The sequence below is a fragment of the Gouania willdenowi genome, chromosome 17 (genome assembly GCF_900634775.1).
Source record: "Gouania willdenowi chromosome 17, fGouWil2.1, whole genome shotgun sequence".
Taxonomy (NCBI): domain Eukaryota; kingdom Metazoa; phylum Chordata; class Actinopteri; order Blenniiformes; family Gobiesocidae; genus Gouania; species Gouania willdenowi.
The window spans coordinates 27,390,742-27,417,376 of record NC_041060.1 but is presented as its reverse complement, the minus strand read 5'-3'; the positions used below and the strand labels follow the sequence as shown (position 1 = coordinate 27,417,376).

Genomic DNA, 26,635 nt, shown 5'->3' with positions numbered 1-26,635 from the left:
GAAGATGGTTTTTTGGTCACAGGTCATACACCGTGGAAAGTTTAACCGTGGCAACAAGAGACAAATGAGTTCTGCTGCATCACTAAGGTCTAACAGAAGCAGAAATGTCTTGGTACCATAAACGCTAAAGCTCTTCTTTAGAAGCACAAGGACACAGGTAGTGTAGATAGGCTCATAGTCAACCAACTAAACTCACAGCACATGGAAAGCAAATAGGAGATATTAAGGGATAGTCATTCACTGTATTTAGTTTACTAATGAAAGTGAAGTTACCGCAAATGCATTAATCAATTAATCAGTACTAAATTGTAGAATTTTTCCACAAGCTGTTGTTCTTTTGAGAAGTATTCGGGTTTTTGTCTCTGGGGCCGACACTCAAGTTTGTTGTGCTTTGTTTGGGATGTGTGAACTGCAAAATGTAGACATTGTATAGCGCAGATTTTTACAAGTTTGTTTTTATATATTTCACATGTCATATTTATTTTACACTATAGTTGTATATACATAGATTCATCTTCTCAGGCCAAAGATTGTGGGTTAGGTTTCACATTTCTTTATTTACTCTGGTATGATTCAAGTATTTCTTTTTTCTTCAGAGAAATGTATTGTATTAAAACTGAGTATGTGGCTGTGTAATAGTCGTTCTTATCTGAGTTGGTTCTTTGATGTGCAGACGACTATTTAGAGGCATCAAAATTGGATAGACGTTTAGTTGGAATTAACTAGATGAATCATTGCCTTTGGCTACACTCACTGTTATTTTCACTTTGTCATGTTCATCTATTTATGCTGACAGAGGTGGCAAAAGTACAAGTCTTCAGTACTCAAGTAAAAGTATAAATACTTGAATAAAAAAATTACTCTGGTAAAAGTAAAAGTATTGAAGTTGGCCCCTTACTTGAGTTAAAGTAAAAAAAGTACATGCTGCTAAATGTACTTAAGTAAAATGGTAAAACCAATGTCCCTTCAATAATAAGACAACACTTTTAAACCAGCAAATTCAGCATCTTTTGTAGAACTTGTAGAGTACTGGTACATAGAAACAAGTTAATTTTTTTACCTTGGAACATCTGGTGAATTTAGCGCTCATTATAGATACAATTTGTTAATACAATGTGCAAATGCTCAGTTAAACCCAGAGCGTGTTAGCATGTTGACAAGCACTAGCCTCCAGCTTCTCGGTTGTTGCTTTGCGTCTTTTTATGTCGTGACATCATCGGGTCTTAAAAGTAACGAGCTGATTTTTAAACTGTAAGGAGTAGAAAGTGCAGATATTTGTTTTAAAAAGTAAGCAGTAAAAGTACAGAGTCGATAAAAGAATGAATGAATGAGTGAATGAATGAGTAAAATACAGATACCAGAAGTACAGTACTTTGTTACTTGTCATCTCTGCATACTAAGCTTCATATATTCATGTTCACATGGGCTCACCTAATAACTGGTGCCTGTTGTAATGTGTTTTGTAGTAGCATCCCCAAATCTCTTACTCTCTCACATTCCTACATGTTGCCTCCCACAAACTTGGGAAAAAAACAACAAAAAAAAACATTGTTGCAGACAGTACACCATGACGACTATCCCAGCTATTGTGACTCAACAAATCTGTGAGGTATCTCAAGGACACTGACGTGGCAAACTTCAGAGATCAGAAGCATCCATTCTTTTCTCCTTTAACGCCTGTGTTTTCTTTATTCGCCAAAAGGCGGCAGCATTCATTAAGAAGTGGCAGTGGTGGCATGAGCAGCAGGGTTATACAATCAGGAACTATAGTACTTACTAGACTACATATTATACAGCACAAACTGTATAATATCTTAATTTAAAGGATGATGTTTGAATCTCTTTTTAAATAAAATATAAAAACAAACCACAAATGTGCACTCGGGGCTTTAGCATAACTCAGAATAGTTTTTTTCTGCCAAGTACATTTGCATCTACGAGGAATTTGTCTTGATGCAATAGAAAAAAAACAAGGCTAAAATCACAAGTACCTGAATAAAATAAAATAAATATGAGAAGCAATTTACAATATATACAGTAGATTTTTTTTTAAAAAAGATGTCAACTATAAAGAATAGTAAAAAACACACAAAGTACAGCGGTAGCATGTAAGAAAATATTTTTAAAGTCCAGTGTGCTTTACTGTGACGCATATTAAACAGTTTCAGCCTTTACATTACTGTGATGTTTTCCGAATGTGGGGCTGATGAGTCTGTGTTATATGGGAGGAGCTGAGGGGAATAAACTGTAGCCTCTTTCCAGTATAACAGTTTGTGGACTGGAAGAAGCCATGCAGATCCTTATAAGTAGATACTTTTTCATTCCCTGACAAAAGATCTATGACCAGGAAAATAAAGTCACTCCCAGATCTAAGAACACTCTCATAAGGATGTTATAGCTGCATCATATCTGCATGTTTTAATGCAGGTGTTGTATCAAAATCACTATTGTTTTTGTTTCAGTGAAGTTTGATTTTCTTCAGAAGTCTTAATGGTTTTGGTTAGCTTGGCCTCTTTATCCAGTTTGATTGTTTGATCCTCCTTTTATAGTCTTTTTTGTTGTTGTTGTTCCTACACACACATTAGGAAACAACCACTGACTGGGATTCTAGCACTTTAATCTAATTTACCTCCTCCATTATGTCCAAATCTCACATAAGTCTGTCAGACAGTGGCAGTGAAATAAACCTGTCTCCCTATCTCTTCACGGTCTTTTCCTTTCTCCACTGCCGTCTGCCGTCTATGGACGGAGTGTCAAACAAAGTGGTGAAAGAAGCCTCTGAATCTTTCATGTCCTTTCATCATGTGGTTGGGGATGAGGGAGGTTTGCAGTGCAGCACAAACCTCATCTGTGTCGATACATCTGTATCGTGTGAGCTCTCAAGCATGCAGAGGCACGGAGAGGCATGCAGACACAAGTCGGAACATGCAAAGGCATGTATGTATGCAGGAAATAAATCATCCCTTTTTTCCCTTTCGGTTTGACGTGATGAAAAAACAATGAGGAAAATTTTGCCTATATATGATAAGACATGAACCTGAGTCTGATGTCTGTTTGTTGTGCTGTTTAAGGAATGTAGCAGGCCTATTGTCAATTAAAGCATTTAGTTCTGAATGAGAGAATGACACAGATACAGTATGTGTGATGCACTGCTCATGTTGGCATGTTTGTATGTTAGTCCTCGAAATTGATGTTAGAAGCAGGAAAAGCAGTCTTATGTAATTGGATTGCATGAGATAAGAAACTGTGACATTGGATGTGCAAAGTTAGTGTGTTTAAAGCTGCAGTGGGAACCGTATTAAGGGTATATATGTAACGCATCAGTTGTGAGTACCCGTTTCTACTCTATGCAGAAACCTGCAGCAGATCATTCTTTTTGGCAGACTCAGCATGCTCTTTATCAACAGAACTCAATCTTTCTTTTTTCAAATGTGAAATATTTTACTCTCCAAGTACCATCAAACCAATGCACAGCATATTTGTTATATATTTTTTTCCTTGCTTGACAATTTTAAAATAATCTTTCTTTATAAATATATTCATTATATTGTTTCATGTACCCCTGCAGGGCCCACGTACCCCCAGAGGTACTGTTAATAGATACTAAATGCTGCCTTAGGCTATTTGCTTGGGTTTTTCTACTGAATACAATTTTAAGTATAAACTGGAAAGTACATTTTTCTAAATACACAGCTTTCCCTAAGGTTTGGCAGATTGTCACTGAAATTTTAAGGATATTTTATTTAAGATGTTATATCTCCCATATAACTGCATCTTTAGTGGTTCTCAAACAATGGAGCTTAGCCCTCCTATTATCCTTGGGGTCAATTTGACCTCATTCAATATTCATCGTTCAAAAAATAATAGTAGATTTTTTTTTCTTTTGCTTCATATTTCATGACTATTCCTAATTTGATGGTTACAATGAATTAAGCATAAAATCATCATGATAATATTTTTTTAATACTGAACGCATATTGCACGCATTGGTGTTCCTTTGGGGTCAATTTGACCCATAGCTGTTTTAGCTGTCTGAGACTTGTGTGTGTGTGTGTGACTCATGTGTGACTTTACATCACCACATCCCTAATAGAGGGTTCATACTCTTGTGGTCATTAATGTTGTCAGCAAATTTGAGAAGAATTGGATGAAAACTATTAGAGGTTTGCCTGATGGTGGCGCTAGAGAACAGGACAAGATTTCATTATCAAGGGGTTATTTATGGATTCAAGAAAAACACAAAAACTTGGGTCAACAATTTTCTGCAAATCATTTTCTGGGGGGAAGAATCCCTGGGGTCAGATTAGGGCTGCACGATTATGGCCAAAATGATAATCACAATTATTTTAATCAATATTTAATTAGAATTATTTATCATATTAAGGTAAAAATCTGTGTTTTTATTGCACTACTTTTAAAAAAACAATGTGTACAGTTTACAGTGCAAAATTCAGCTTTAAAAGGGAATTATAAAATAAATAAATAAATAAATGAACCCAAGAATTTAAAATGTACTAAAGGCTAGCTGAATAAATACACTATTACAGAGTGCAGAGCCAGTATTTTAAATGTAAATATTGCCGACAATCAGGTTAATTTAATAGTGGCAACCAAAATTGTTATCATCATTAAAATCCAATTAATCGTACAGCCCTAGCTCAGACTGACCCCAAGAGTAAAATGTGTTTAATGTAATAAGCCATATGCATTAAAAAAACAAAAAAAAAAACAAAAACACAACAGACACATTCTACATATTTTGGGAAACCTCATTTTTAGGTGAACTTGTAGCATCTGCTAGATGTTTGATCTGTTTGGAAGATTGTTTTTAGTTGAGATAAGCAGATTGGTTTAAAAACAAATAAAGAAATAAACAATAATCTTATTTCTTTACCCGAGTTGTCCTATGGTTACATCCATCTTTCCCTGGAGACTACAACTCTTGATCATTTCTAATACGAACCGCAATCACGTATGAATGCGTTAAAGGAGTTGGAGAGACGACGGTGGGGGTGAGAGAGGGAGGGTGAGGGTGAGGGGGAGATGGAGGAGGGTGGACTGTGATCGTTCACTCTCTGTCGGTGGTGAAACACACCGAGAGCGTCTTGTTCCAGGACGAGGAGAAACGCGTTGGCTTCATTATTTGCGTGCACGCGCCAAACCAGAAGCACTCAGCAACTAATTGTTGCGTTCCAACCTGGCATCGCTTTCCTGCAGCTTTGAGTTCCATCTCTGCAGCATCCTTTGCAGAGCAGCCCCCCGACCCCTCTTTCTCCGACTGCATTGAGACGGAACCGGAGAGCGGGGCTGCTGCGCTGCGTCCTGGATGAGCGGAGATCAGCCTCGTTACGCACGGACTCTATGAAACCAGGCGCTGTTTTTCAGCCAGCCTGCTGGTGCTGGTGCACATTTTCTGTTGTCTGAAGGCGGGGATTGAGAGAGCAGGCTGTGTGAGTGCAGATGTGGATTTTTACTCTATCCTGCATGTCAGACGCGGCGCTGTTCACTTGGAATACCTGAAACTCTCCGATGGCACAAAGCTGCAGCATCAGCAGCAGCATCAACTTCTAAACACTGTTGCATGTTTTCCCGCCTCATTGGCTCAGCCGGTGTGTTCATGATCAATCTTAGCCGCTGCTGTTGATTTGAAGCCTTAGTGTCGCGTTCAAACTACATATCTGCTGCTTTTTCATTTCGAAGAGGATGGCGCTCACAGTGAGCACCTAGAAGGATGCCGTGATCGGGATGATTTGGTAGAAACACTAGTGGACCGGCGGCAGAATCTATAGACTCATCTTTTCATACTAAGAAGCTGCATTCATTTCCGACAGCTGCCGAACCACACTCGGCTTTTTAAGGACTCGGTTCGGGGAGATGGCTGCGATCGCCAGCTCCCTGATCCGGCAAAAACGCCAAGCGAGAGAGTCCAACAGTGACCGGGTTTCCACTTCCAAACGTCGGCCCAGTCCCAGCAAAGACCCCCGCTCCCTCTGCGAGAGGCATTTCTTGGGGGTCTTCAGCAAAGTCCGTTTCTGCAGCGGCAAGAAGAGACCCGTTAGGAGGCGACCAGGTCAGTGCTGTAGACCCCCTCCCCTCCTCCTCTTAAACCAGTGTGTTTTCTGTGTGCACCCCGCCCCTCTTTGAGGCTGATACTGCAGTCGGGGGGTTCAATTTGATGGTGGACAGTCGAAGATCCACCTGTTCCTTTAGTCTAGTGTTCTGTCGAAATCTCCTGCAGAAATAGGATCATTTCATTCATTCCAGATGTGGCCAGAGCAGATTAAGCAATTAATCAGATTACACTAATAACAAACAATTCATTTTTTACATGCACACACACGCACACACACGCATCCTTCCTCCAGATACACACCGTCAGCCCTAAAAAAGGCTGCTTTGAAATTGCCTAATTCAATATTGATGCAGTTTAGGGAAAAGAGGGGTGATGAGTTGCACCGCAGTGCACCAAGGCTCTTTTTGAGATTAAATGTTTTAATGGTAAATGTTTATAGCAGTGAGGGGGCTTTACTGCAGTGAGGGCAGGTGATTAAAGAGTGTCTCTGAGCTGTATTGATAGACCAAGGCAGTATTCCAGCCACACTCGGTGGTAAAGCATCAGCCTTTGTATTTTACTGGTTCTGTCCCGATGCACACGGTTTAACAAGCCTGTGATGCAGGTCACCCATCTCCCCTCTATCAGTTCATACAGTCAGACTGATGATGTCTGGACATCAGTTTTTAAGATGAACTGGGAAGACATCACCCCAACAGCCATGCAGACATTGTATAGCTAAAGCCCGTATGTTGCAGCCTCATCTGTCAAGTATTGCCAGTGGATGCTTTAAGATAATCAGACAATTACAAAGCAGTTTATGTTTCTAAACAACTGATGGTATTTTCCTTTTATTGACACATAGCCAACAAGCGCTGTAAATGTTTTCTAATATATCGTCGTTCTGTTGCTTTGCAATCAATGTTCTGATAAACAAGAGGTTGACTGGAGAAGTTCTGCCTTTTTAAAAGACTGTTGTTTTTCCTTCTATCCTCCCCTTCATAAGATGCTCCCTCGAAACCTCCACAGGTGTCCCATAAGGGCTGCAGGCTAGGTCAGTAGCTCAGCCTCCATCTGTGTGTGCTGTGTTTCTTCTTGTCTCCACCCCATCTCGCGCCCATGTCGAATCTCCCACGGCAACGGGATGGGAGGGTAGGGAAGTTATGAAGGGGTGGGGGGTATTAGCCCGGGGGCTTTAGCAACTGTCTGACAGCCGACGACCCTCTCCTTTGCCTATTTTCTTTCTTTCCCCTTCATTCTTTGTGGCTTTGTTGATTTTTAAGCCTAATTTCTATTTTATAATCTGTAGTTTGTTGCTTCTGTGGTTCCCTCATTTTGTTTCGTCTTCATTCTCGTTGTTAGTCAACGTCGGGTCAGCCTTTATCTCGCTCCTCGTTCTATGTCCGTAAATATCTGTGTCGAGGTTCACTTTGATGTATATGTATACGATGTGTCTGTCCCTGTCAGATGCTGTATAAAAACAGGTGATCATTCACCATCTCATGGTCATGGTATCATTCGTCAACCTATACCTAAATGTTGTCGTCCTTCTGCTGTATTTGTATGAAGTTAATTTACTGATGTTCTGGCTGCCCGCGCACCCACTGGATGATCTCACATTTTTTCCCTCATGCACACTTAAATCTGGTAAGCTCAAAAGTGAATGGATTTCTGCTGATTTCTGCACGCACGCACGCACGCACTGTAACAAACTCACTGCTAAATGATTGGAAGTGATGAGCCGTCAGCTACTGCTCCACCTGTGCCGAGCCCGTAATTTATGAAAGGGTAGTTACCACATGTGATTTACTGACGTGTACACTCCCATGTGCTTATACATACACACAACACACATAAACACTCTGTGTGCACATAATGGATAATATAAGGCCTGCCCTGGGAATTAATGGCCCTTACTCTGGGTAAGGCCTGTGTGGATGATGTACTGTCGAGTAGATGTGATCATACTTTTACTAGGGGTCACCACACATCTTAGCCTTTCTATTAGCTCTGTTTTCTGCACATTTATCATCTACAACAGAGGGGTCTCAAACCTATAGGGCCACGGACCTCCTCCAGGGGAGAAAACCTATGAAGGAGAGTCTCAAGATCTTTCCATCAATTCAAACACATTTACTGCCACCTGTACTTCAGTCCACTGTTTACCCAAAGCTACTGTACTTTAGACCTGTTTCAGAGGCGTGAATAAGTGGGTATTTATTTTATTTATTCAAAGGAATTAGTTTATTAAAATGTAGGTAAGAAGATCATGAACACTTTTCAGAAGATTACAACACCACTGAATGTCAAATGAGCTGTAATTCTAAATCACAATTTAGACAATAGGGGTGTGTATTGCCTGGCATCTGGCAACATGATTCGTATCCCAATACATAGGTCACGATACGATAAATCCCGATATTAAAGTATAAGGCAATTATTGCAATTTTTTTTAATATATGGCTTAAGAAACAACTAATCTGTAAATGTGTACACCTTTATGAGAACATAATCTCTGAAATATATTTCATTGGCATATTTTACACTCAAAACATTGGCTTTAACATGCCATGTGCCAACAACTTAAAATATAAAATAACATACAATCTGCCTGTGGCTTTTAAATCAACTTTGACTTTAGTGCAACATGACCTAACTGAGGTATATGCCTAGAACAACAAATAAATGCCGAAAGTTATTACTTTATTTTTGAAAAAACACAAGCTGGTCAACATGCCCAGGTTTCAGCACTTCTTTGTGTAGTTACAATGTCTCCTGCTGTGGAAAAGACTTTCCTGGTTAAATACAGGTAAAAAAAAATAGATATGGATGCATTTAGAATCGATCCGAGAATCGTGCGACGTAATATCGAGATATATATCGCCGAATCAATTTTTTTCAACACCCCTATTAGACATCGTATCACTTGATAAAGAGGATAGATTAAAATAATACGATTTTGTACGAGCTTGACAATCACAAAAGTGTCTCAAGCAAAGACATATGTGGTTGTAATCCAAATATTGAAGGAGGTAATGGTTTACAATGTTTACACTACGAGTGCAGACTTTACACCAGAGATTTTGCGCTAGTTGGTACTAATTATGCCAAATAATTTTGTTGTCTAGAAATTGCAGGCCCTTGGAGGTCTTTGTCGTGGGACGGATATATTTTTGGTGGTGGGTGTTCTTTCTAACCAAACTGCCACATTCTGGAATCAAACCAATGGTTTATCTGGTTTTACCATAACGCGTTTTATACATGTTTCCTGATTCTAAAGGACTTTGGTGTATTTTTCTCTTCTTTGACACATTTAGCCAGTTGACTCAGCAAGCCAGCACCACTGCCCACATCACAGGCTATAAGGCTCACATTTGTGAGCTGGTTTGCTGAAGGAGAACGGAATCTTTAAAATATCATACCTTAAATGTGTTGCATAAATCATTTTTGCCAGTGCTTTCAGTTTTTTTGCAAACCCATGAAAACACTGGTTTATGTTACACAAAAGCTGTATTACAAATTCCAACCCAGTCAAATTTCTGCCAGTAGGCAATCAGTCATCGCTAGGGCCTTATAATTTCCACGATAACAGAATTGGGGACAGAATCACGGAATCGACCAATGAAAAAGAAATCCACTGTTGAACACGGAAATTGACAGAATGTCAATGATACGCCGTCACCGTGAGGCAAGGAACGTTTTTTTATGGGGAATTGTAGAGTCTGAAACATTGCTGGTTAATGATAGAGTCTAATACTGTTAAATATTCTGGCCCCTAGTGGTAAAATAACTCATTCATCCTTGCGTCCATTTGTTTTTGTTTAATCATTATGGTTCGCAATGATGTCATTAGGATCATTGAAATTAGGTTCATTTCAATTAAGTTGATCAAAACCTAATCAATAAACCTGCTCAGGTTCCATGAGGGGATATTGGGTGACATTAATGCTGCTCTCATACATTTTTATATGACATAAATAATTAAAAAGGAGAAGTCAGAATAATCCATGTCAGTACAACTTTAATTGTAGCTTGCTCGTTATTTTAAATTACATTTTTATTTCTGACATACATTTTTGTTTAATTTCACAGGAGATAAAAACTAATATTTTCGAAAAAAATATATAAATATTTAAAAAAAAATGTATGTGGAAAACATGGAATTTGGAAAAAACAAATTAGATTTTTTAGATAGATGTTATTCTATTGTATATCTTTGTACTGTTTAAGGTACAGTAGCTTCTTCATGAGGAACAATGTTTGAATCTAATTCTTATCACATGACTCATCTGAACGTAAAGTCGCTACCTGCCAAGCTAACGTTTTCAATGGTAACCATGTGCAACAAAGCCTAGCTGTAAATAGATTGTGACAAAATGCATGATTTTTCATTTCTGTTTGACAGAGAAGAAAACAAATGCCAAGAAATATCTTTATCCTTTAGCTTTGTCACTGCTTGTCTGAAAACTTGAGCTCATGGGGGAAAAAGTTATCTGTCAGTTTACAGCAACTGTGGCTTTACATAGTCTATCCTCTCATTGTCAGCGCTGAAAATTACTTCCATTGATGTCACAGTGGATTTTTAAGACGAAGCAAACAAAATAGGTTTGCTTATCAGGTGTTTTGCCAAGAAAAGCCATGCTGCAAATCGGGTTTGTATTGACACTGTAATCTGCTTTTACACTAAATCGAAAGACTGGCTGAGAATTGAATAAACCCAGAGACTATTTATACAATCTCTGCTTTCAGGTGTTCCTTTTCATTATTTTTTCCCCTTGTGTTATAACAAGGCTGTAATTATGCCTTTGACCTGAGGTAATCCTTATTTCCAGCTTCATAGCACTTTGAGTAGAATCCTAACCAGAAGCTTTCTAAAGTTAGAGGTTATTTCTTCGGTGTGAAAAAAAAACCATGATGTATTACGTTTTATATCTTTGTGGCTTGGTTTACTACATTAGAATCCGCCACAATGAGGTACAATAAAACCCTAGACTTCAATGTCTGTCAATTACATCAACCCCAACATGTGTTTGTTGCTTCAAATAAAGAACTAAACCCACCCAGGCCTTTGTTTGAGGTCTGTGTAAGTCTTACAACACAGAGAAAAGTGCTCCGTTTCAAATATTCTAAGTTTGTGATGTCACAAGTTGAATCGGGAAAGAAAATACCCTCCACCCCCAACCTGATGAAAACTTTTGCGAAAGTCCGCCATTGTTTTTCTCGCTAGCGAAGAAGAAACAGTTTTAAAAGGTGAAAAATGGGTATAATATGCCTACTTTAGCACCATTGTTAATTATTCTCTGGTATTGCGTACCACTGTAATGATCATGACAAACTGTCCAGTGTCCACTGCACTAAGATAGAACATTGCACCTAAAGAAAAAGACTGAAGAGTGTTGAACAACATGTTTTTCTTATACTCGTACAGTGCCCGTCGGAAGTATGTATTTATGTGGGAGCTTAAGTAGAGTTGTCAATTATGGCCAAATGAGTATGTATTTGAAGGTTGGATGTACAAAGAGGTGTACACAGTGTTATAAAGGGGTATATTTGTGGGTGCAAAGTATTATGGCGTGTGCAATTTTCCTGGTTTAATTTTATAGGACATGCACATGATAAATTGATGAATAAAGTTTGCACCAATGTGGTGGTTTAGGTAGAATCTGATAAAATACACATAAATTTGTATAAATAAAACTATTTATTTAGCATTTAACATTTCTTAGTGCAGGGGTGCTTATCTTTTGCAGCATGCACATCCAAGGTACGCATCAGGTTATAACACACGTGGTGAAAAAAATCAGCGTTTATAATGCTGTGTTCATGGAGAAATGTGCATGTTTACACGGACTACTTTACTTTGCAGGCGTGTGATCACAGCACAGAGCCAGAGATGATCCTGACACCCCCCCCCCCACTCTCATGTCCGGTCTAACCTGCGTTCAAAATAAAATTAAAATAAACATTTTGCAACGTAATCACCAAATAAACCACAATAATGGATGCACACACTTGGGCTATGCCCTAGCTGTTAAAAAAAGTTTCAGGTCAAACAGACACCACATCAGGGAGATATGCGCTCCTCACACACACACGCACACATGCACACAGACGTTTCTTGTATTAATAGATAGATTACTAATGTGAAAACGTAGATGGATTGTCCCACAACAACAATGTGATTGGGTTATAATTTATATTTGTGTCATGGTTTAGAAGCTTGCAGTGTTTTTAGTTTTTATAGCGAAGTGAACGTTATGTTTAACTGCACTAATAATTGCTATAAGGAAATTAACTGGATGTCAGTAGCACACTTGCACTTCCACAACATCAACTGTTGTGATTACATTTCATAGTTGTGATACATTTATATCTGATGATTATCTGTCACTGCTGTTGTTCTGACATGTCTTTTTTGGTGGGTTTGTGGCTGTGGCTTGGTGGATGGTTTGCGTGTGTGTTTTTGTGTGTCGGTGTGTGTGTTTCAGAGCCACAGCTGAAAGGCATTGTGACGCGACTGTTCAGCCAGCAGGGTTTTTACCTGCAGATGCAGCCAGATGGAACGATCGACGGCAGCAAGGATGAGAACAGCGACAACAGTGAGTGGAGCAATATAGATGCTTCCAGCATAAAACATTTAATGGCTCTGAGTCAGTTGGTTATATAATGTATTACCCCCACTTGTTATCGTTATCATTTTTAATTCTTATATGACAGATGTTATTTAGGTAGCGTTAAGCTCTAGTTTAAGGTATCCTCACTAAATTGGATTATCTATTCAAAAACATATAGTCTTATAAGGGAACAGTTAAACAAACATCACAAAATGTCATGTTTTCTGCATTGGGTTATGCAACAGTATGCGTGGCCTTAAATATGTCACAAATTTTCCCAGTCATACTCTTCAAATGGTGCCTTTCACAGCATTTATGGAGATTTTGAAAAATTTCCTGCAGTAAATAGATTTCCAGTATGCCTATATTATCCTTGCTGAGCAAACTAGTTTGACTGCATTGAGCGTCTGATTGTAAGTGTCACATTGAGTTGATTGATTTAGCTCAGAGCCCTGTGTGATTATCACAGCAGAATTCCCTTCCTGGAAAAGCCCATCGCGGAAACGAAACTGGCCCTTTGGCTTTACTTCCCCAAGCCATTTCTTTGCAATATTTCACCTCCCATTGACTTTCTGCACTGGACAACAAGTGAAGAAATAATCTCCAGGGCATAGTATACGTAAGCCCACTCCTTCACAGAAATATAGCTAACAGGAATATTCAAATCTAAAGAGAATATTTGGTGCATTGAATGACCTAAATTTGTTAAGATTTTCTGATGAGAAATACATTTGGTAACTCGTATCAAAGTGATAGTGAAACCAATCATGACCTCCTTTCTTTAAAATTGTCTGCCAATTTCAACGGAAGCCAAATCCAAAGCAGCAGCATTTGGCACTCACACGATGAACAGAATAGTATCCTGATCATTGATGGTTTTATAGTTCACATGGATATATATCTCCTCCAGTGGGAAGGACTTACAGCACGGAGAAAAGGAAGATTACTGCCAAAAGAAAGAGAAGCTAGAAAACAATATTCCCATCATGCACCTTGTCTGTGCACCTTCAACATGATTCCTGTTTTTGGAGGACCGTGTTGGGCTCTGTGCAGTGAGCCTTTTTATTGTTTGTTTGTGAGGGTTTCCCCACCTTGAGGTAATTTTCCAGTTAAGCAGTCTTTCTGGCCCAGGGATAGAAAAATGTAGTGAACAATTCAGCCCCAGCAAACTAAAAATACCACCTTTTCAGTTTGAAACCCAGTGAATAATTCTCTACATGAGAGGCATCCGGCTTGGACACAGTCCGAAGAAGACGGTGTAAAAGCAAAGAGGAACAAGTAGTGTGAAGAGAATTTAAAGTGGGAGAGACGGTGAGAGAAAAAAAGCAGCGAGATCAAGAGACGAAGAATGGAAACAAAGATGAATTGGTATTCTGGTCTCGCACTGAACTATTGATTGTACAGCCAGGATTATTAGAATAATAGATTACACCCACCCTTGAACTGCACCACCCTCTGACCTGCAGCATCTGCAGCCACAGCAGAAGGAATGCACTCATTTATTTTCAGGGGTGGTTCATTGCAGCGATGGGATCAAGAAGCCTGATGCTGCCTGCATACTAGGCGTGACCTGAACCGTGAAGTGCACCCCCATTCAATTTTTTTATTTGCTTTATATTTCTTCATAGAGTGACACAAAGTGCTGAGGCAAGGACACTGCTGAATAGAAATATAGCTTAGTCAGAATATGCTTAAAACACAATATAACAAATTTCTCAATAAAATAGTCTATTTGGTAAATAATAAAAAGGAAACTTGAGGACTTCAGGCTTGTTCTGGAAAACAAGTAAATCAAATGACTACAGTTGAGGAGCTGAGAGGTGTTGCTATGCTTTACTAACCTCAAGGGCTGTGGAACACAATTTCATTAATTATCATTCATGTTCAAATTTGAACAGTTAGTAATTTGATTCTTGGCGCCCGTAGTAATTACCTGCTCACTCTGCGGCTGTGAGAAGACACTTCTGCTTATTATCTGTTGTGTCAGGCGCTCACACTCAATCTGTCCTTGATCTTCTGTGTTTGATGGATGCAGACAGTTTTCATGACTTGACGACGCAGTGACTAGTTTAAAATGTGAGGACGAGCGAGTTAAAAATTACATCACAACAGTAATGTTCACTATATATGATAATGCACATGCTTATAGGACCGTAAGTGGGTTTTTGTCTTGGGATTTGTGTGTCACTTTTAATCAAAGACATGCCCTTGGCATTTCAAATTTGGGTCAATTTCCTTTTAAACCTTTCCTTCAGGGTTTGGGTCCCTCTGCACCACATAAAGTGCACTTCTTTAGGCTTACCCACAGGATTAGCCGGCAGCAGAAAACCACTCTCCTGGTGTTTTTCAAGAATTTCTCACCCTGGATTGGATTGAATTAATCTTGTTTGGCTCTAAGATTCCTTGAAATCTTTGAACCCTCAGTGCACCATTTCAAACTCTCTCTTCTGTGACTCAGAGATAAGATAGAGGACTTTAAGAAAGGGAAATCAGCATCAGAATAGTCATTACGTGCTTCAACAGCAGTCAGTGTAGCGCTAATTGTGAAATCCATCAATGGCTGCAGCTAATATTAACAAAATGACATCTCCTGGCAGATCCACAAAGTTTCTGACGCTGATGTGTTTCCATTGGCGGTATCGGCTCTACACAGCTCCGCACTCCTCACTTTCGGGACCCGATACTGTTTTTCTAGAGCGTTTCCATTGAGCACCCACCTGACTCACGAAACTGCCAGACTCCACGGATTGCACTTTTTTGGTGCCATCCTCACAAGATCGGCAACACAATCAATAGCGGCCAAATGCTTCCTCTCTGTGCTCTCTCTGAGTTGATGACTCTACTCTGTGATGATTCTCAGACCCAATCAGTGTCTGCTTTGAGCCTACGTCACACTAAAAAAAGGAGGTACCACAGAGGAGGTACTTTTTCCCAGTGGAAATGCACAAAAAGAGAGTAGAGCCGAGCCGAGTAGAGCGAATACCGCTAGTGGAAACGCGTCAAAAAAGACATCATTGGTAGTAATTGGTAATCATAGCTAAATAGTTTGGTACTACATTAATGCTGAACGATTTACCTTAATGGCATTGATATTGAGGTTTTCACTACTGCGATAACTTAATCTCAGATGCTGAGGATTTTTTCTTCTGTCTCCATCATTTGAGTGATATATATTTTCATTTATTATTTAACTTTAACGTGTCTGTGGAGCTCTGTCCGTTTCTCATATAGCACTGCAGCGCTCCGTGAAAACATGATCAACTTTAATCAGCTTCACCTGCTCAGTGTTTAAGCAACATCTCAGCAGAGGTACAGAAGATCAGTGGGAGAAGTTGTTCTGTTGTTGTGGACGAGACCATCGATACCAGGGATTGTAGAGTCTGAAACATCATAGGTTAAAGATAACTTCTGATACTGTAAAATATTCTGGCCCCTAGTGGTGAAATAACTGACGCAGCCTTTCGTCCATTTATTTTTGTTCAATCATTTTGGTCTGGAAATGATGTCATCAGGATCAGTTAAATTAGGTTAATTTAAATTAAGTTGATTAAAACTTAATCAATAAACCTGATCAGATTCAGCAAACCATTGATCTCTGAGGGGGAATTGGGTGACATTAATGCTGTTCTCGTACATCTTTATATGACATATAAATAATTAAAAATGAGCAGTCAGAATAATCCATGTCACTACAGCTTACGTATATCTACCTTTTAACTGTATGTTAATCATTATTTTAAATTACATTTTTATTTTTGACACGTTTTTGTTTAATTATAGTTTTCTTTTTTATTAGTATTTATTTGGTTTCCTCACAGCACAACTTATATCTACCTTTTAATTGTGTCTTACTTATTTTTTTTACATGCATTTTTGTTTAATAATGGGTTTTTTTATTTATTGGTATTTATTTTGTTTCCTCACATGAGTTAAAAACTAATATTTTTTGAAAAAATTGATAAACATTTCTAGAACAACAGAATTTAAAAAAATTATGTGGCAAACACGGAATTTTGAAAAAAATAAAATAAAACTATTTTTAAAAATCGTAAATTGAATCGCAATCTCAATATCTGTCAGAAAAATCTCAATTAGGTTTTTTGTAGAAATCGTGCAGCCCTATCCTACATCATATTGTATGTATTTTCCTTTTACTGAAGCTTTTGTGGTACATCTGAGATACATGAAAAGCTAACAGAAGCTAAGGCAACAGCTATTAAAAGAATAATGATGATAACAACAGGGGGATAGAAGATGGAACTCAACTAGAGAATTAACAGCTAAGATGACATTGGGGAAATTGAGAAGTACTCGTAAAGAAAAAAATTGAGACGCTAATGGACTCATCTTCTCCTTTTATCTCGCTTATCATCAAGGTCTCAAGGGTATACACACCTGCAAGAGATTGTTCTCGGTGTATCACCTACACCAGTGTCCTGAGGGCAGGTTTACACCACTGCTCGGGGAAGCAGCGTGTCGATATTTATTGAGTGAAATTGAATCTGCTGGAAGGACATACCCGTGTTGGCAAGTTTCCTCTTTTACCTGCCAGCTTTATCTGATAGTCCCCATCAGCACCAGGAGAACAATCATTCCAACCACACAGTAGGAAATATGTCCTAGCTAACTCCAACACAAAATCAGGTTCAGTTGGTTAGATTATAACAGTGTGGATGCAGAAAGTAGTCTTCTCAGAAAGCATGGCAGTGGGAAACTACAATCTGCATAGAGTGTTTATTAATTTCCTAACTCTGCTGAGCTCTGCGTTACTGACCGACTATCTATCATTACACATGGTGTATCAACTATTTCTCTTCAGTCTGTCATCTGTAACTGTCATCAGTCGTTGGAAACAAAGGTTTCATTGTGCAAATGTTACTTTTGATTCAATAAAATGTCCATCCCCACCTAGGAACCATGAAACATGTTTATTTTAACTGAGCAGCTATATCACAGGGTGATGTTGTCCCCTGCGGATCACTAGGCTGTGCCCCACTTTGCAAACATGTCTTACACCAAACCATTTTTGCTGAACTTGCATTTCAAAAACAGAAGCAGTTCAAATATATTTGCGTCTTGTATGGATAAAAGAGGATTTATTTATTTTGTGAGGTAGATTTTTCTGAAATTAAAAAGGCTTTTTTTTGCGCTTATAATGTTGTCAAACCACCATTTATTATAGGCTTATTAGCGCATGTTGAGCTACCTCTGAGATTGTAGCTGTCATTTATGTCACGTCACAAATGCATATTTTTAATACAATAAAATCCCAAGACATTTCTGGGTCAGCTGCCAAGTAGCAATTAAATCTAATGCCTGCTCGTCTTTCATTGTCACCTAAAACCAAACGCTAAAGGTTCCATGTCATGCTATTTTTCACCCATCTCCATTTGTTCTAAGAACCCCAAAAATATAGTATTTGTGGTTTATTTTCCCAAACTCGTTTTAGCCTCTGAAAAGTCACTTTCTGAGCAAATCTACACAAACAGGCTGATTTGCGGCCTACTTATGCATATTCATGAGTGGGTGTGTCTATAGACGAGACACTGATTTTCTCCTCCCCACACGGTGATGTAGGGCCTTTGTACGGCCCACCCTCCTCCCACCCACTCCGTAGCCGACCTCATGCTGCTTTATAAACACAAGACAGAGCGTGGGGTTGGGACGTTCACCGGTACATACATAGACTGTAAAAAATACATTCATAGCACTGCACGAAATGCTCACTTTGTGCATGTGTATGAAGCCCATATAGCACTTTTATGATGTTTAAAGCACAGAAAAGTCAGTTTAGCGTGACATGGGCCCTTTAATAGCCGAACGTTTCTCTGTCATTTTATTCCAATAGTTCTGTGAAGAACAGATGCCAAAACCCTGTTTAGGATCCTTATCCTACATGCTTGAGATCAGAGGGGCCTAAGTCTGTCCCTGGAGAGCCTCTATCCGCTATGTTTTAGTTGTAACCCTGGTCCACCACACCAGCGTGTAAAGGGTAGCTCATCTTTCTGTAGAGCTGCATGACGACGCCATCTATAGATTCAGATGTTAAGCACTACTCCAACACACCTGAGTGCGACGAGAGGCTTGTTATCAGGCCTTTAGCAAAGCTTGACACACACTCATTAAACTCAGCAGAAAGACTTTTACAACACAAAGCTCTGTAGCCCTCCAAGAGCTACGTTTAAGACTGTTGAAAAATGACTTCACTCCTTGTTTTTCAAGTAGCCCACAAATGTAAACTTCTGCTTTTGACTTTTTCACATTAGACTCTGCATAATGTACTTATTGTTTAGACTTCTGGTAATCCATCAATGTCAGTCCGATACAATGTACTGTTTTTTATAATAATCTGAACAGTTTTCTCTTGCTGTTTTTCATTAGTCAAGTGTTCTTTCCTTAAAACACTGCAACAGGCTTGTTTTGAGCAGCATCTTGCATTGTATGGAGTATTTATTGTGATGTGCCCTGTCATTTACGCCCAATTATGAGTTTATCACACCTTAACCCATTTTTTCATTTAAAATTGTTCAACAATGTATGACTTGTGCTGTGTGGTTAGAACGATGACAAATGGAACAAGTGCTGTTTAGAATCCAAATAAAAATATTTGGGTCATGCTGGTTAAAAGTTATCTTTGTAATAAGATAGATGCATCTTCATGCCAATCCAGTCTTTACTCATTTATTCCATTCCACTCAAGGCAGGGTGGGGAGAACATATACTGAAGCACAAACTCATACATTTGTACCTTAAACTTTGATCTGTCAAAGCCCCTTCAATCATGTTTTAGACGTCTTCATTTTCTACACCACCAAGCCTTACGTCATGCATCTCTGCAGAAAGCCTGATAAGGAGAATCTTTTTACTACCAGCCGCTGAGGAGCAAAGATGCTTCTTAGGAACATGCTGGACAGAGAGGTTCCAGGTGCTGAGTTAGGTACCTCCGCTTCAGCTATTTACAGTGGTATAAATGACCCTCCATCAGAGCCGACCCTACCACTGAGCGGATTAAGCGGCTGCTTAGGGCCCCGAGGCCACCAGGGGGCCCCCACACGATGGCTGTCCATCACACTTCTTTAACTTATTTACAGCAAACTGCTACATACTAACCCTAACCCAACCGTGAGGTCATGACTAGAAAATAAAAAAGTGGTTGTAGATAATAAACTGTAATCTTTTTAATTAATTTTTTCAGTTGGATGTTTAGACTTTTTCAACATTTCTTTTGAGGCTTCCTTTTTATTATAAACAATTACATTTAACACTTTATAAATACTATTATTATTATTGTTGTTTTTTTTCTCTGTTGCAATGTTTTTATTTTTTCTATTCACATTTGTATTCATGTGTAACTTGACTTGTTTGGAAGTGTATTTAAAGGAATCCTTTATGCAAAAAAAATATTATTGGCTTATTGAAAATGACAATTTACTGTATGTATACATTTAAAATCAGACTTTAACCTTTTGTTGTATGTATTTATCTTCCATTAGAGTGGCTTTACATACATTTTATTTGACCCTCATGGTTAAAGTGGTTCATCAGAGTTAATGTCATTTAAGATGTTTGGCACTAAGGATCATTCACACATAGAGGAGCCGTTAGTAAACTATAGACATCATGTTCATAGAGGGAAAAATTTAATTAATTTGGTTTATAATTAAATTGAATTATCTACTTTTGTGTTCTTTAGCTGTTGTCACGGCAAATTTACGGTTGTCCTCGTTTAAAACCATGATTTGTGCTCTGTGTTGAATGATGAGGTCCAAACACAAGCGTGATGATTTCATAAGAAAAAGATTTAATTGAAACTAAATGAAAAGGAGTACAAAAAGGTCTTCCAACCTGCGCAGGAAGGAGGCTATAAACATGCGAGCTAATGGAAGAAAACCAAAGAGCAGTATATTACACAGTGGTAGAAATCCCCACGCCCCCCCGAAGAGACTTGGAAAATGAAGAAGACTACGGAAGACCTGGATGTAAGTGAGGAAGGCAGGCGCCACTGTTTATCTTTACTGTGGCCTTGACAGGCCAGCTGGAAGTGTGTTGTGACTATGTGTGTGTGTTTGTAATCTTGTCCTTTTCCAGAGAAGAAGAAGAAAAAACACATAGAAGAATCACATCTTTTTATAAGCAGGAACACAAATTATTAATATGGTATATTAATAATGAATAGAATATTTTAATTTTGCCATATCACTGTCCATAATTGGGGGCCCCAAGATGTCTAGGGCCAGCTCTGCCCTCCATACACCAAATAGTCTCTAAAAGTAACCATAGTAACAAGTATTGGCTTATTTTATTGTAATTTTAGTGGTATAAAATTCTATCAAACCTTCAGAAGTACATGTATAAATGCTGAAGAGAATACATAAAATTATATTCTAGAGGCTAATAAAATATATATATGTCCGGATACAGTTGATGTAACATAGGCTAATAAACATGTAAAGAACAATTGCTTCCATGTGCTTTTACAGGGGTGTGCAAAACACTGAGCTGTCTTTGTTGATCTTTTTAGTTCTAGATTTAGTTTCTGATTTAACGTTCGATGCTGCACTCGGATGTGTGTCAGCATTCCCATTGTCCTGTACAGTTCACTTTACTGCTGACAGATGCTAAAAGAACTGAGCTATACACGGTTGTGCTTCCAGGAGTCCAGTAAAGACTTCACTGACTCTTTTTGTCCTTCCTGTCTGTTGGCTGCCAATCTTTAGTCTGTGTGTCTGATGAATGCCTCTCTTCCTCACTGTGTCTGTTTTTCAGCCCTGTTTAATCTAATTCCCGTGGGCCTGAGAGTAGTGGCCATCCAGGGGGTGAAGAGCGGCTTCTACATTGCCATGAATGGCGAGGGAATGCTCTACAGCTCGGTAACTTGAACAGTTTTCTGCTGACATATTTAAATCTGGAGCATGTTGCTGTGTAACCGTCATGAATGATTTTTCATTTCCACTTGTTTTGTTCAGTTTTTTTTTGTGTGTGTGTGTGTGGTTGTTTTGTTGTCCCACTGCAGCAAAGACTAGACCCTACCCTTTAATTTCCATTTAATTCAGGAGCTCTTCACATTGCCTTTGTGTTGCTGTGCAGCTCTTAACCCCCTTTGTTGTTAAGGCAGCACTGCTCATGCTTTACATTTAATTTGACAGCAACTGCAGTGCCTAGCCCTGTTAAAATGGGCTTTTTATTGTACTGACTGCCAGCAAAGACTTATGTTGAAGGGGGTTGAGTTTTTTTTTTTTTGTCTTTTGACACAAAGTCTTTGCAGAAGTGATGGACAGCAATTTATATATTATTATATTATATTATTTATATATTTGAATTGAGTTAATTGCATAATCTTATGTGATTACCTAGTGATTAAGTGCATTGCCAGGTAGGCCTACATTAGCTTAATTAAAAAGTAGTCTATAATGTCTAATTGGATTAAAAATATACTGCAATAATGTCATTTCTTGGTTAGGTGCTTTAACCAGAAAAAGCAGCAAAAGACTATTCTATCAAATTCATATGTAAAAAGTAGTACATTATATCTAAAATAAAATGGTAAAAACAAAACACATATGTTAATTGGGATTGACGTCATAGTATCAAGCTGTTGCCTTGGTAGCGTGTTAACATGAAAATGTGCAAAAACTGAATATTTAGCTCCCACAAAAAAAAATAAAAATAAATAATATGTTGTGAAGATCTGGCACATATTCTCACATAGAAAATACACTGTAGGTATTAATTTCTCTATATTTACGGATACATTTTCCACACACCATAGTTACATTCAATTTATGCTTTTCTTGTTTGATTAAATACCCAACACAGTAACATGCATATCTCTAGAAGCTTAGTGGAGTTTTATTGACCATTGATGTAGTATTATGGGATGATTTTACACTTTAGATCAACAGAGCCATGAACTATACTTAACACATTAGCTACAGTTGCTCTTCATTGCATTACACTTTGTATCTAAGGTTGTAACAGAGTTTCAGCCTGCAGTGTGTTGACTTGCTCACCCATGGTTAGCATGCTAATCGCTAGGATCAATATCGATATCGGCCAACACTCAAGGCTGCAACATCAGTGTCATATCGGAAGTGAAAAAGTAGGATCAGGACCCCCGAAAACAAACAACCATGGGAATCAATTTGTTTAAAGCACTAAACCACAAACATTTGGATGATAAACGGTCCAACATGCTAACAGGCATAGCAGGCAGTACTAATCTTGAAGATCAATGATCGATGTTATTATCAATCACAAAAATAATGGCAACTCGTTATACAAAATACAACAAAGTAAGCGAGTTAACAGGGAGATGGATAAAGAGACAGAAGTGGGGTGTATCTAAGGACAATAATGTTTTTTCTAAATACAAAGTACTGCAGAATTCTACAAACTGAGCAGTCATGTGATCATAAACAAATATGCTCACATTGGCCCTCATTTATCAACCTTCCGTCAAAACGTACGACAGGACCAACGTGAGACTCATGAAACATTTGTATCTGGCCAATCTCAGCGCATCAATAATCAGGTGTTCGTCATTAACATGTTACGCCCTCAAATATTCCAGGTTAGGAGGCCCCGCCCACTGAGGTCAAACAAACATGGCAGTGGCTATGCGTACGATTGCCGTATCAATGTACCGACATTCTATCCGTATGCAGCGCCCCTGTTTGGCTAGTTTAGGTCACGTGATAGGTCAGTCATTGGCCAGTTTAGGTTGCGTGACTAAGACTAAACTTAACCCTAACCCTAAGACGGTACGTACGTGTACTTCAGTAACTGTACCAATAGCACGAGGGTTGTCCGTACGACAACCGTACAAATAGACACTTTCAACAAATAATTGCAAGGAAATAAACGTGTCCCAAATGAAAATCTGCATCTTCACAGCTGAGGTGAAGAAAAACAAAGATGTTATTTTCGGTAGTGTGAAAACTGGAATTTAAGGAGCTCATTAAACACTCTGTCGATAAAAATAACGGAGACAGTAAACAGGGTTTCTGTATTGGAACAGACTTTGAATAAAATTCTCAATAACTGCAAATGACAGCCTAAAATCGTCAATCTCTGCTAGTTGATCAAGACGATTATTTACATTTAGACTAGTCAGGCTTGCGAGCGTGAGCCTGTGCACCCCCTGTCCCCCTCTTCCCAATTGTGCGTGCTGTGCAGCGATCAAACGTCATATCAGGGAGAAATCCTAGAGACACACAGAAATATGTCGTTGATCGGCCTTACCCGCTGGAAGCAATAAAATACATTAAAATAAACTAAAATGAACTTTAAAAAGCCTCAGTGGAGGCTGAGCTGCCGCTGGTTCGGCTTTTGGCAATGTTGTGCAAAACAGGTTAAAATAACGTCACACTTCCTCTGTGGTGTGCAACAGTGTTCCCAAGCTGGTCCAACACAGAGCCAAAGCAGCCATTAGTATCCAGCTGCAGCCACGGAGCGGAAGCCCCTGACAGGACAGGGGAAGCTATTTTTCAATGCAACAAACCTCGAATTTAGCCAGGAAGTGGAGGCCGTAGTGGTTAGGGTTAGTGAAAAAGGAAGGTAAGTGTAGCCAGGAAGTGGTAGCGGTAGCATTTAGGGTTAGGGTTAGTGTTTGTAGAAAAGAAAGGTAAGTATTGCAAAGTTGCCAGAACAGTGGATAGGATTACTGTTATTCTACGTCACTTCCGTTCAGCCAGGGGCACATCCGCTCAGAGGCTTGTGTCCCGTCAGGGGCTTCCGCTCCGGGGCTGTAGCTGGATACTACTTGAAGCAGCGCTCTTATCCGTGTGCATGTTTAGCATTGCTGAACCTCTGCGCTCCTGTCAAGAGGCAGAGTTTAAAGCCTGATATATGCTACCAGTCAGTGGATTTATTGAAGGAAAACCAAAAAAGTGCAGGTATTAGTAATAATGTGGGCGTTTTTAAATACATTTTGATTTCGTTTTAATAATCAGTTTTGATGTGTTCTGAATGTGTGTCTGTTCATGCCTAAATGACAGCTGAGGCTTGTTTAACACTTTATCTGCAGCACAAATCCACTCACTCAGGTTTGCGTACACGTCACAACTGATTAATACTGACGTTTGCGTGAATTTGGTCGAACGCATGTCGTACGATCAGATCGGAACGTACGAACGGTTGATAAATGAGGGCCAGATTTAACAGGAGAAATACACTTTTTGACTGATCCAAGCCTGTCTTATTTTTCAGTCCACATGCGCCACACAAACACACAATCTCCAGCAATAAAACATTTAATAACCATTAGGGTAATTATAAATAAACTCATTATTAAAACGTCTAGCATTAGTATTACACTTTATAGTGTCACACACGTCTATAATTAAAGAACAATAGATTAAACGGTACAGTTCTATTGACTACTGAAGATAAATTAAAATGCATACCTACAAATTATGATTATTGATTATTTGTGAGCAAAATGTGATATTAGATTCATCTACCGGAGTGTGGTACTGGCTTCAGACCAGTCACTGTAATAAGGTGCAGATTCTATCAATTTTCTCAAATTAATTTAGGATAGTGCATATTATTGAATATGCCAGAATTAGCCAAAAAGGCCAGTTGTGTATCCTTGTATCCTAGAATGTGTGTTTGAACCATGTTTTTAAAAAGATAGTTATTCAGACACACGGTGAGATGAAATAATAAAACTGTCTACATCCTCATAATAAGAAGGCTGGAAGCACACACCAAAGTACACGTCTAAAAGTTTTATAACCTCTATTCTTCCTCTACGTTTTGCACTCTCGTCAAAAACAGTGTTATTGCAAAGGGAAGAAGATCCATTACCCACAAACCTCTGGTTAGGGAATATGTGATGGCTGCCAGATGAGCTGAGAAGTCATGTATTTGCGGACTTAGCTGAGATACACAAACTACCCATCAAACTTTGCCTCACTTAAAATGCATATAAAAAAGTTCACAGCAAAGGCAGTGCTTGCTTTATTGCAACTTATATTGGGATGGGAGTCACTTTACTGTGTGACAGAGGACAGTTTTAGGGTTATGAGATATTTTTGAAAATGTTTGTATTTTAGGGTTATTAATAGGTACAGTGTAACATCTTAAAGTGTTATGAACCAACAATACTATAAAAACAAGTAATTAATTTACAGCTGTGGGAGAAACTATAAGTTTGGACGATTAATGGTGCTCAGGCGTACAAATTCACTTATAATCAAAAGCTTAGAAACAAGTGCATAACCCTGAAAGGCTGCCGCTCTATCTACTCAATGTTTAATAATGCCCACCTGTGTTTTAATTTATGGATTTAACCTGTGTGATCTTCACACATGCCTGTTATTTGACTTCTTAGTTGTTATCCACTGCTGATGACTTAGTGTCTCACTATCAAATACCACAACCCAGTCTCACTCCAAAACGTGTTCCCACTTTGTTTGTCCATTGTAGCCATTTCATGAAAAAGCCTCTGAAATCGTGGAATGGCTACGTTTCATCAGCTCAGTCTTTTTTTAATAGGGTACATGAAACATTCAGCCACGTGAGAAACCAAAAACTAATGAAAATAACATGTCCGCCATGTTATTTTCACTGAAAATTGCTATATGCAAAGATAGCATGTGACTTTAGCTTTAACGCTCATACTTCCTGCTTTCTCCTGTTGCTATGGTGTTGCAAACAACGCTATTGACAATGAAGACTGTGTTAAACCATACTGTTTATGTGACTTATTTATTTATAATTAGGGGGCCAAGCCCGCGGGGCCAGGGAACCTAGGACCAGCGGTGCTAGAAACCCTATTGTAATCGTTCCGATTATTATTGTTACCTTTTATAGTTCCATTAGTAAAAGTGGTGCTGCAGGCTAAACCGTGCAAGGTAGGGCGGTGCCCTTTGGTGGGTGGGTCCAAAACCCGCAGGGGACCTTGGAGGCTAAAATTCACATATGTTCGCCAGCAGGTGGCGCTATAACAAAGGTAAACGCGTTT

General features: G+C 38.8%; 1 protein-coding gene across 4 annotated transcripts in view; it reads left to right on the top strand.

Annotated features, from left to right (window-relative positions):
• Positions 1 to 26,635, top strand: part of fgf12a (fibroblast growth factor 12a) — a 77,495-nt gene that overhangs the window by 23,309 nt on the left and 27,551 nt on the right. For 2 of the 4 annotated variants that reach the window (XM_028472300.1, XM_028472299.1), the window contains exons 2-3: positions 12,541 to 12,651; positions 21,433 to 21,536. In XM_028472300.1, coding sequence (XP_028328101.1) covers positions 12,541 to 12,651; positions 21,433 to 21,536 — 215 coding nt within the window. Of the gene's footprint in view, positions 1 to 5,067; positions 6,071 to 7,058; positions 7,107 to 12,540; positions 12,652 to 21,432; positions 21,537 to 26,635 lie in introns of those variants that run through there. The other 2 variants (XM_028472297.1, XM_028472298.1) reach the window with 2 other exon arrangements.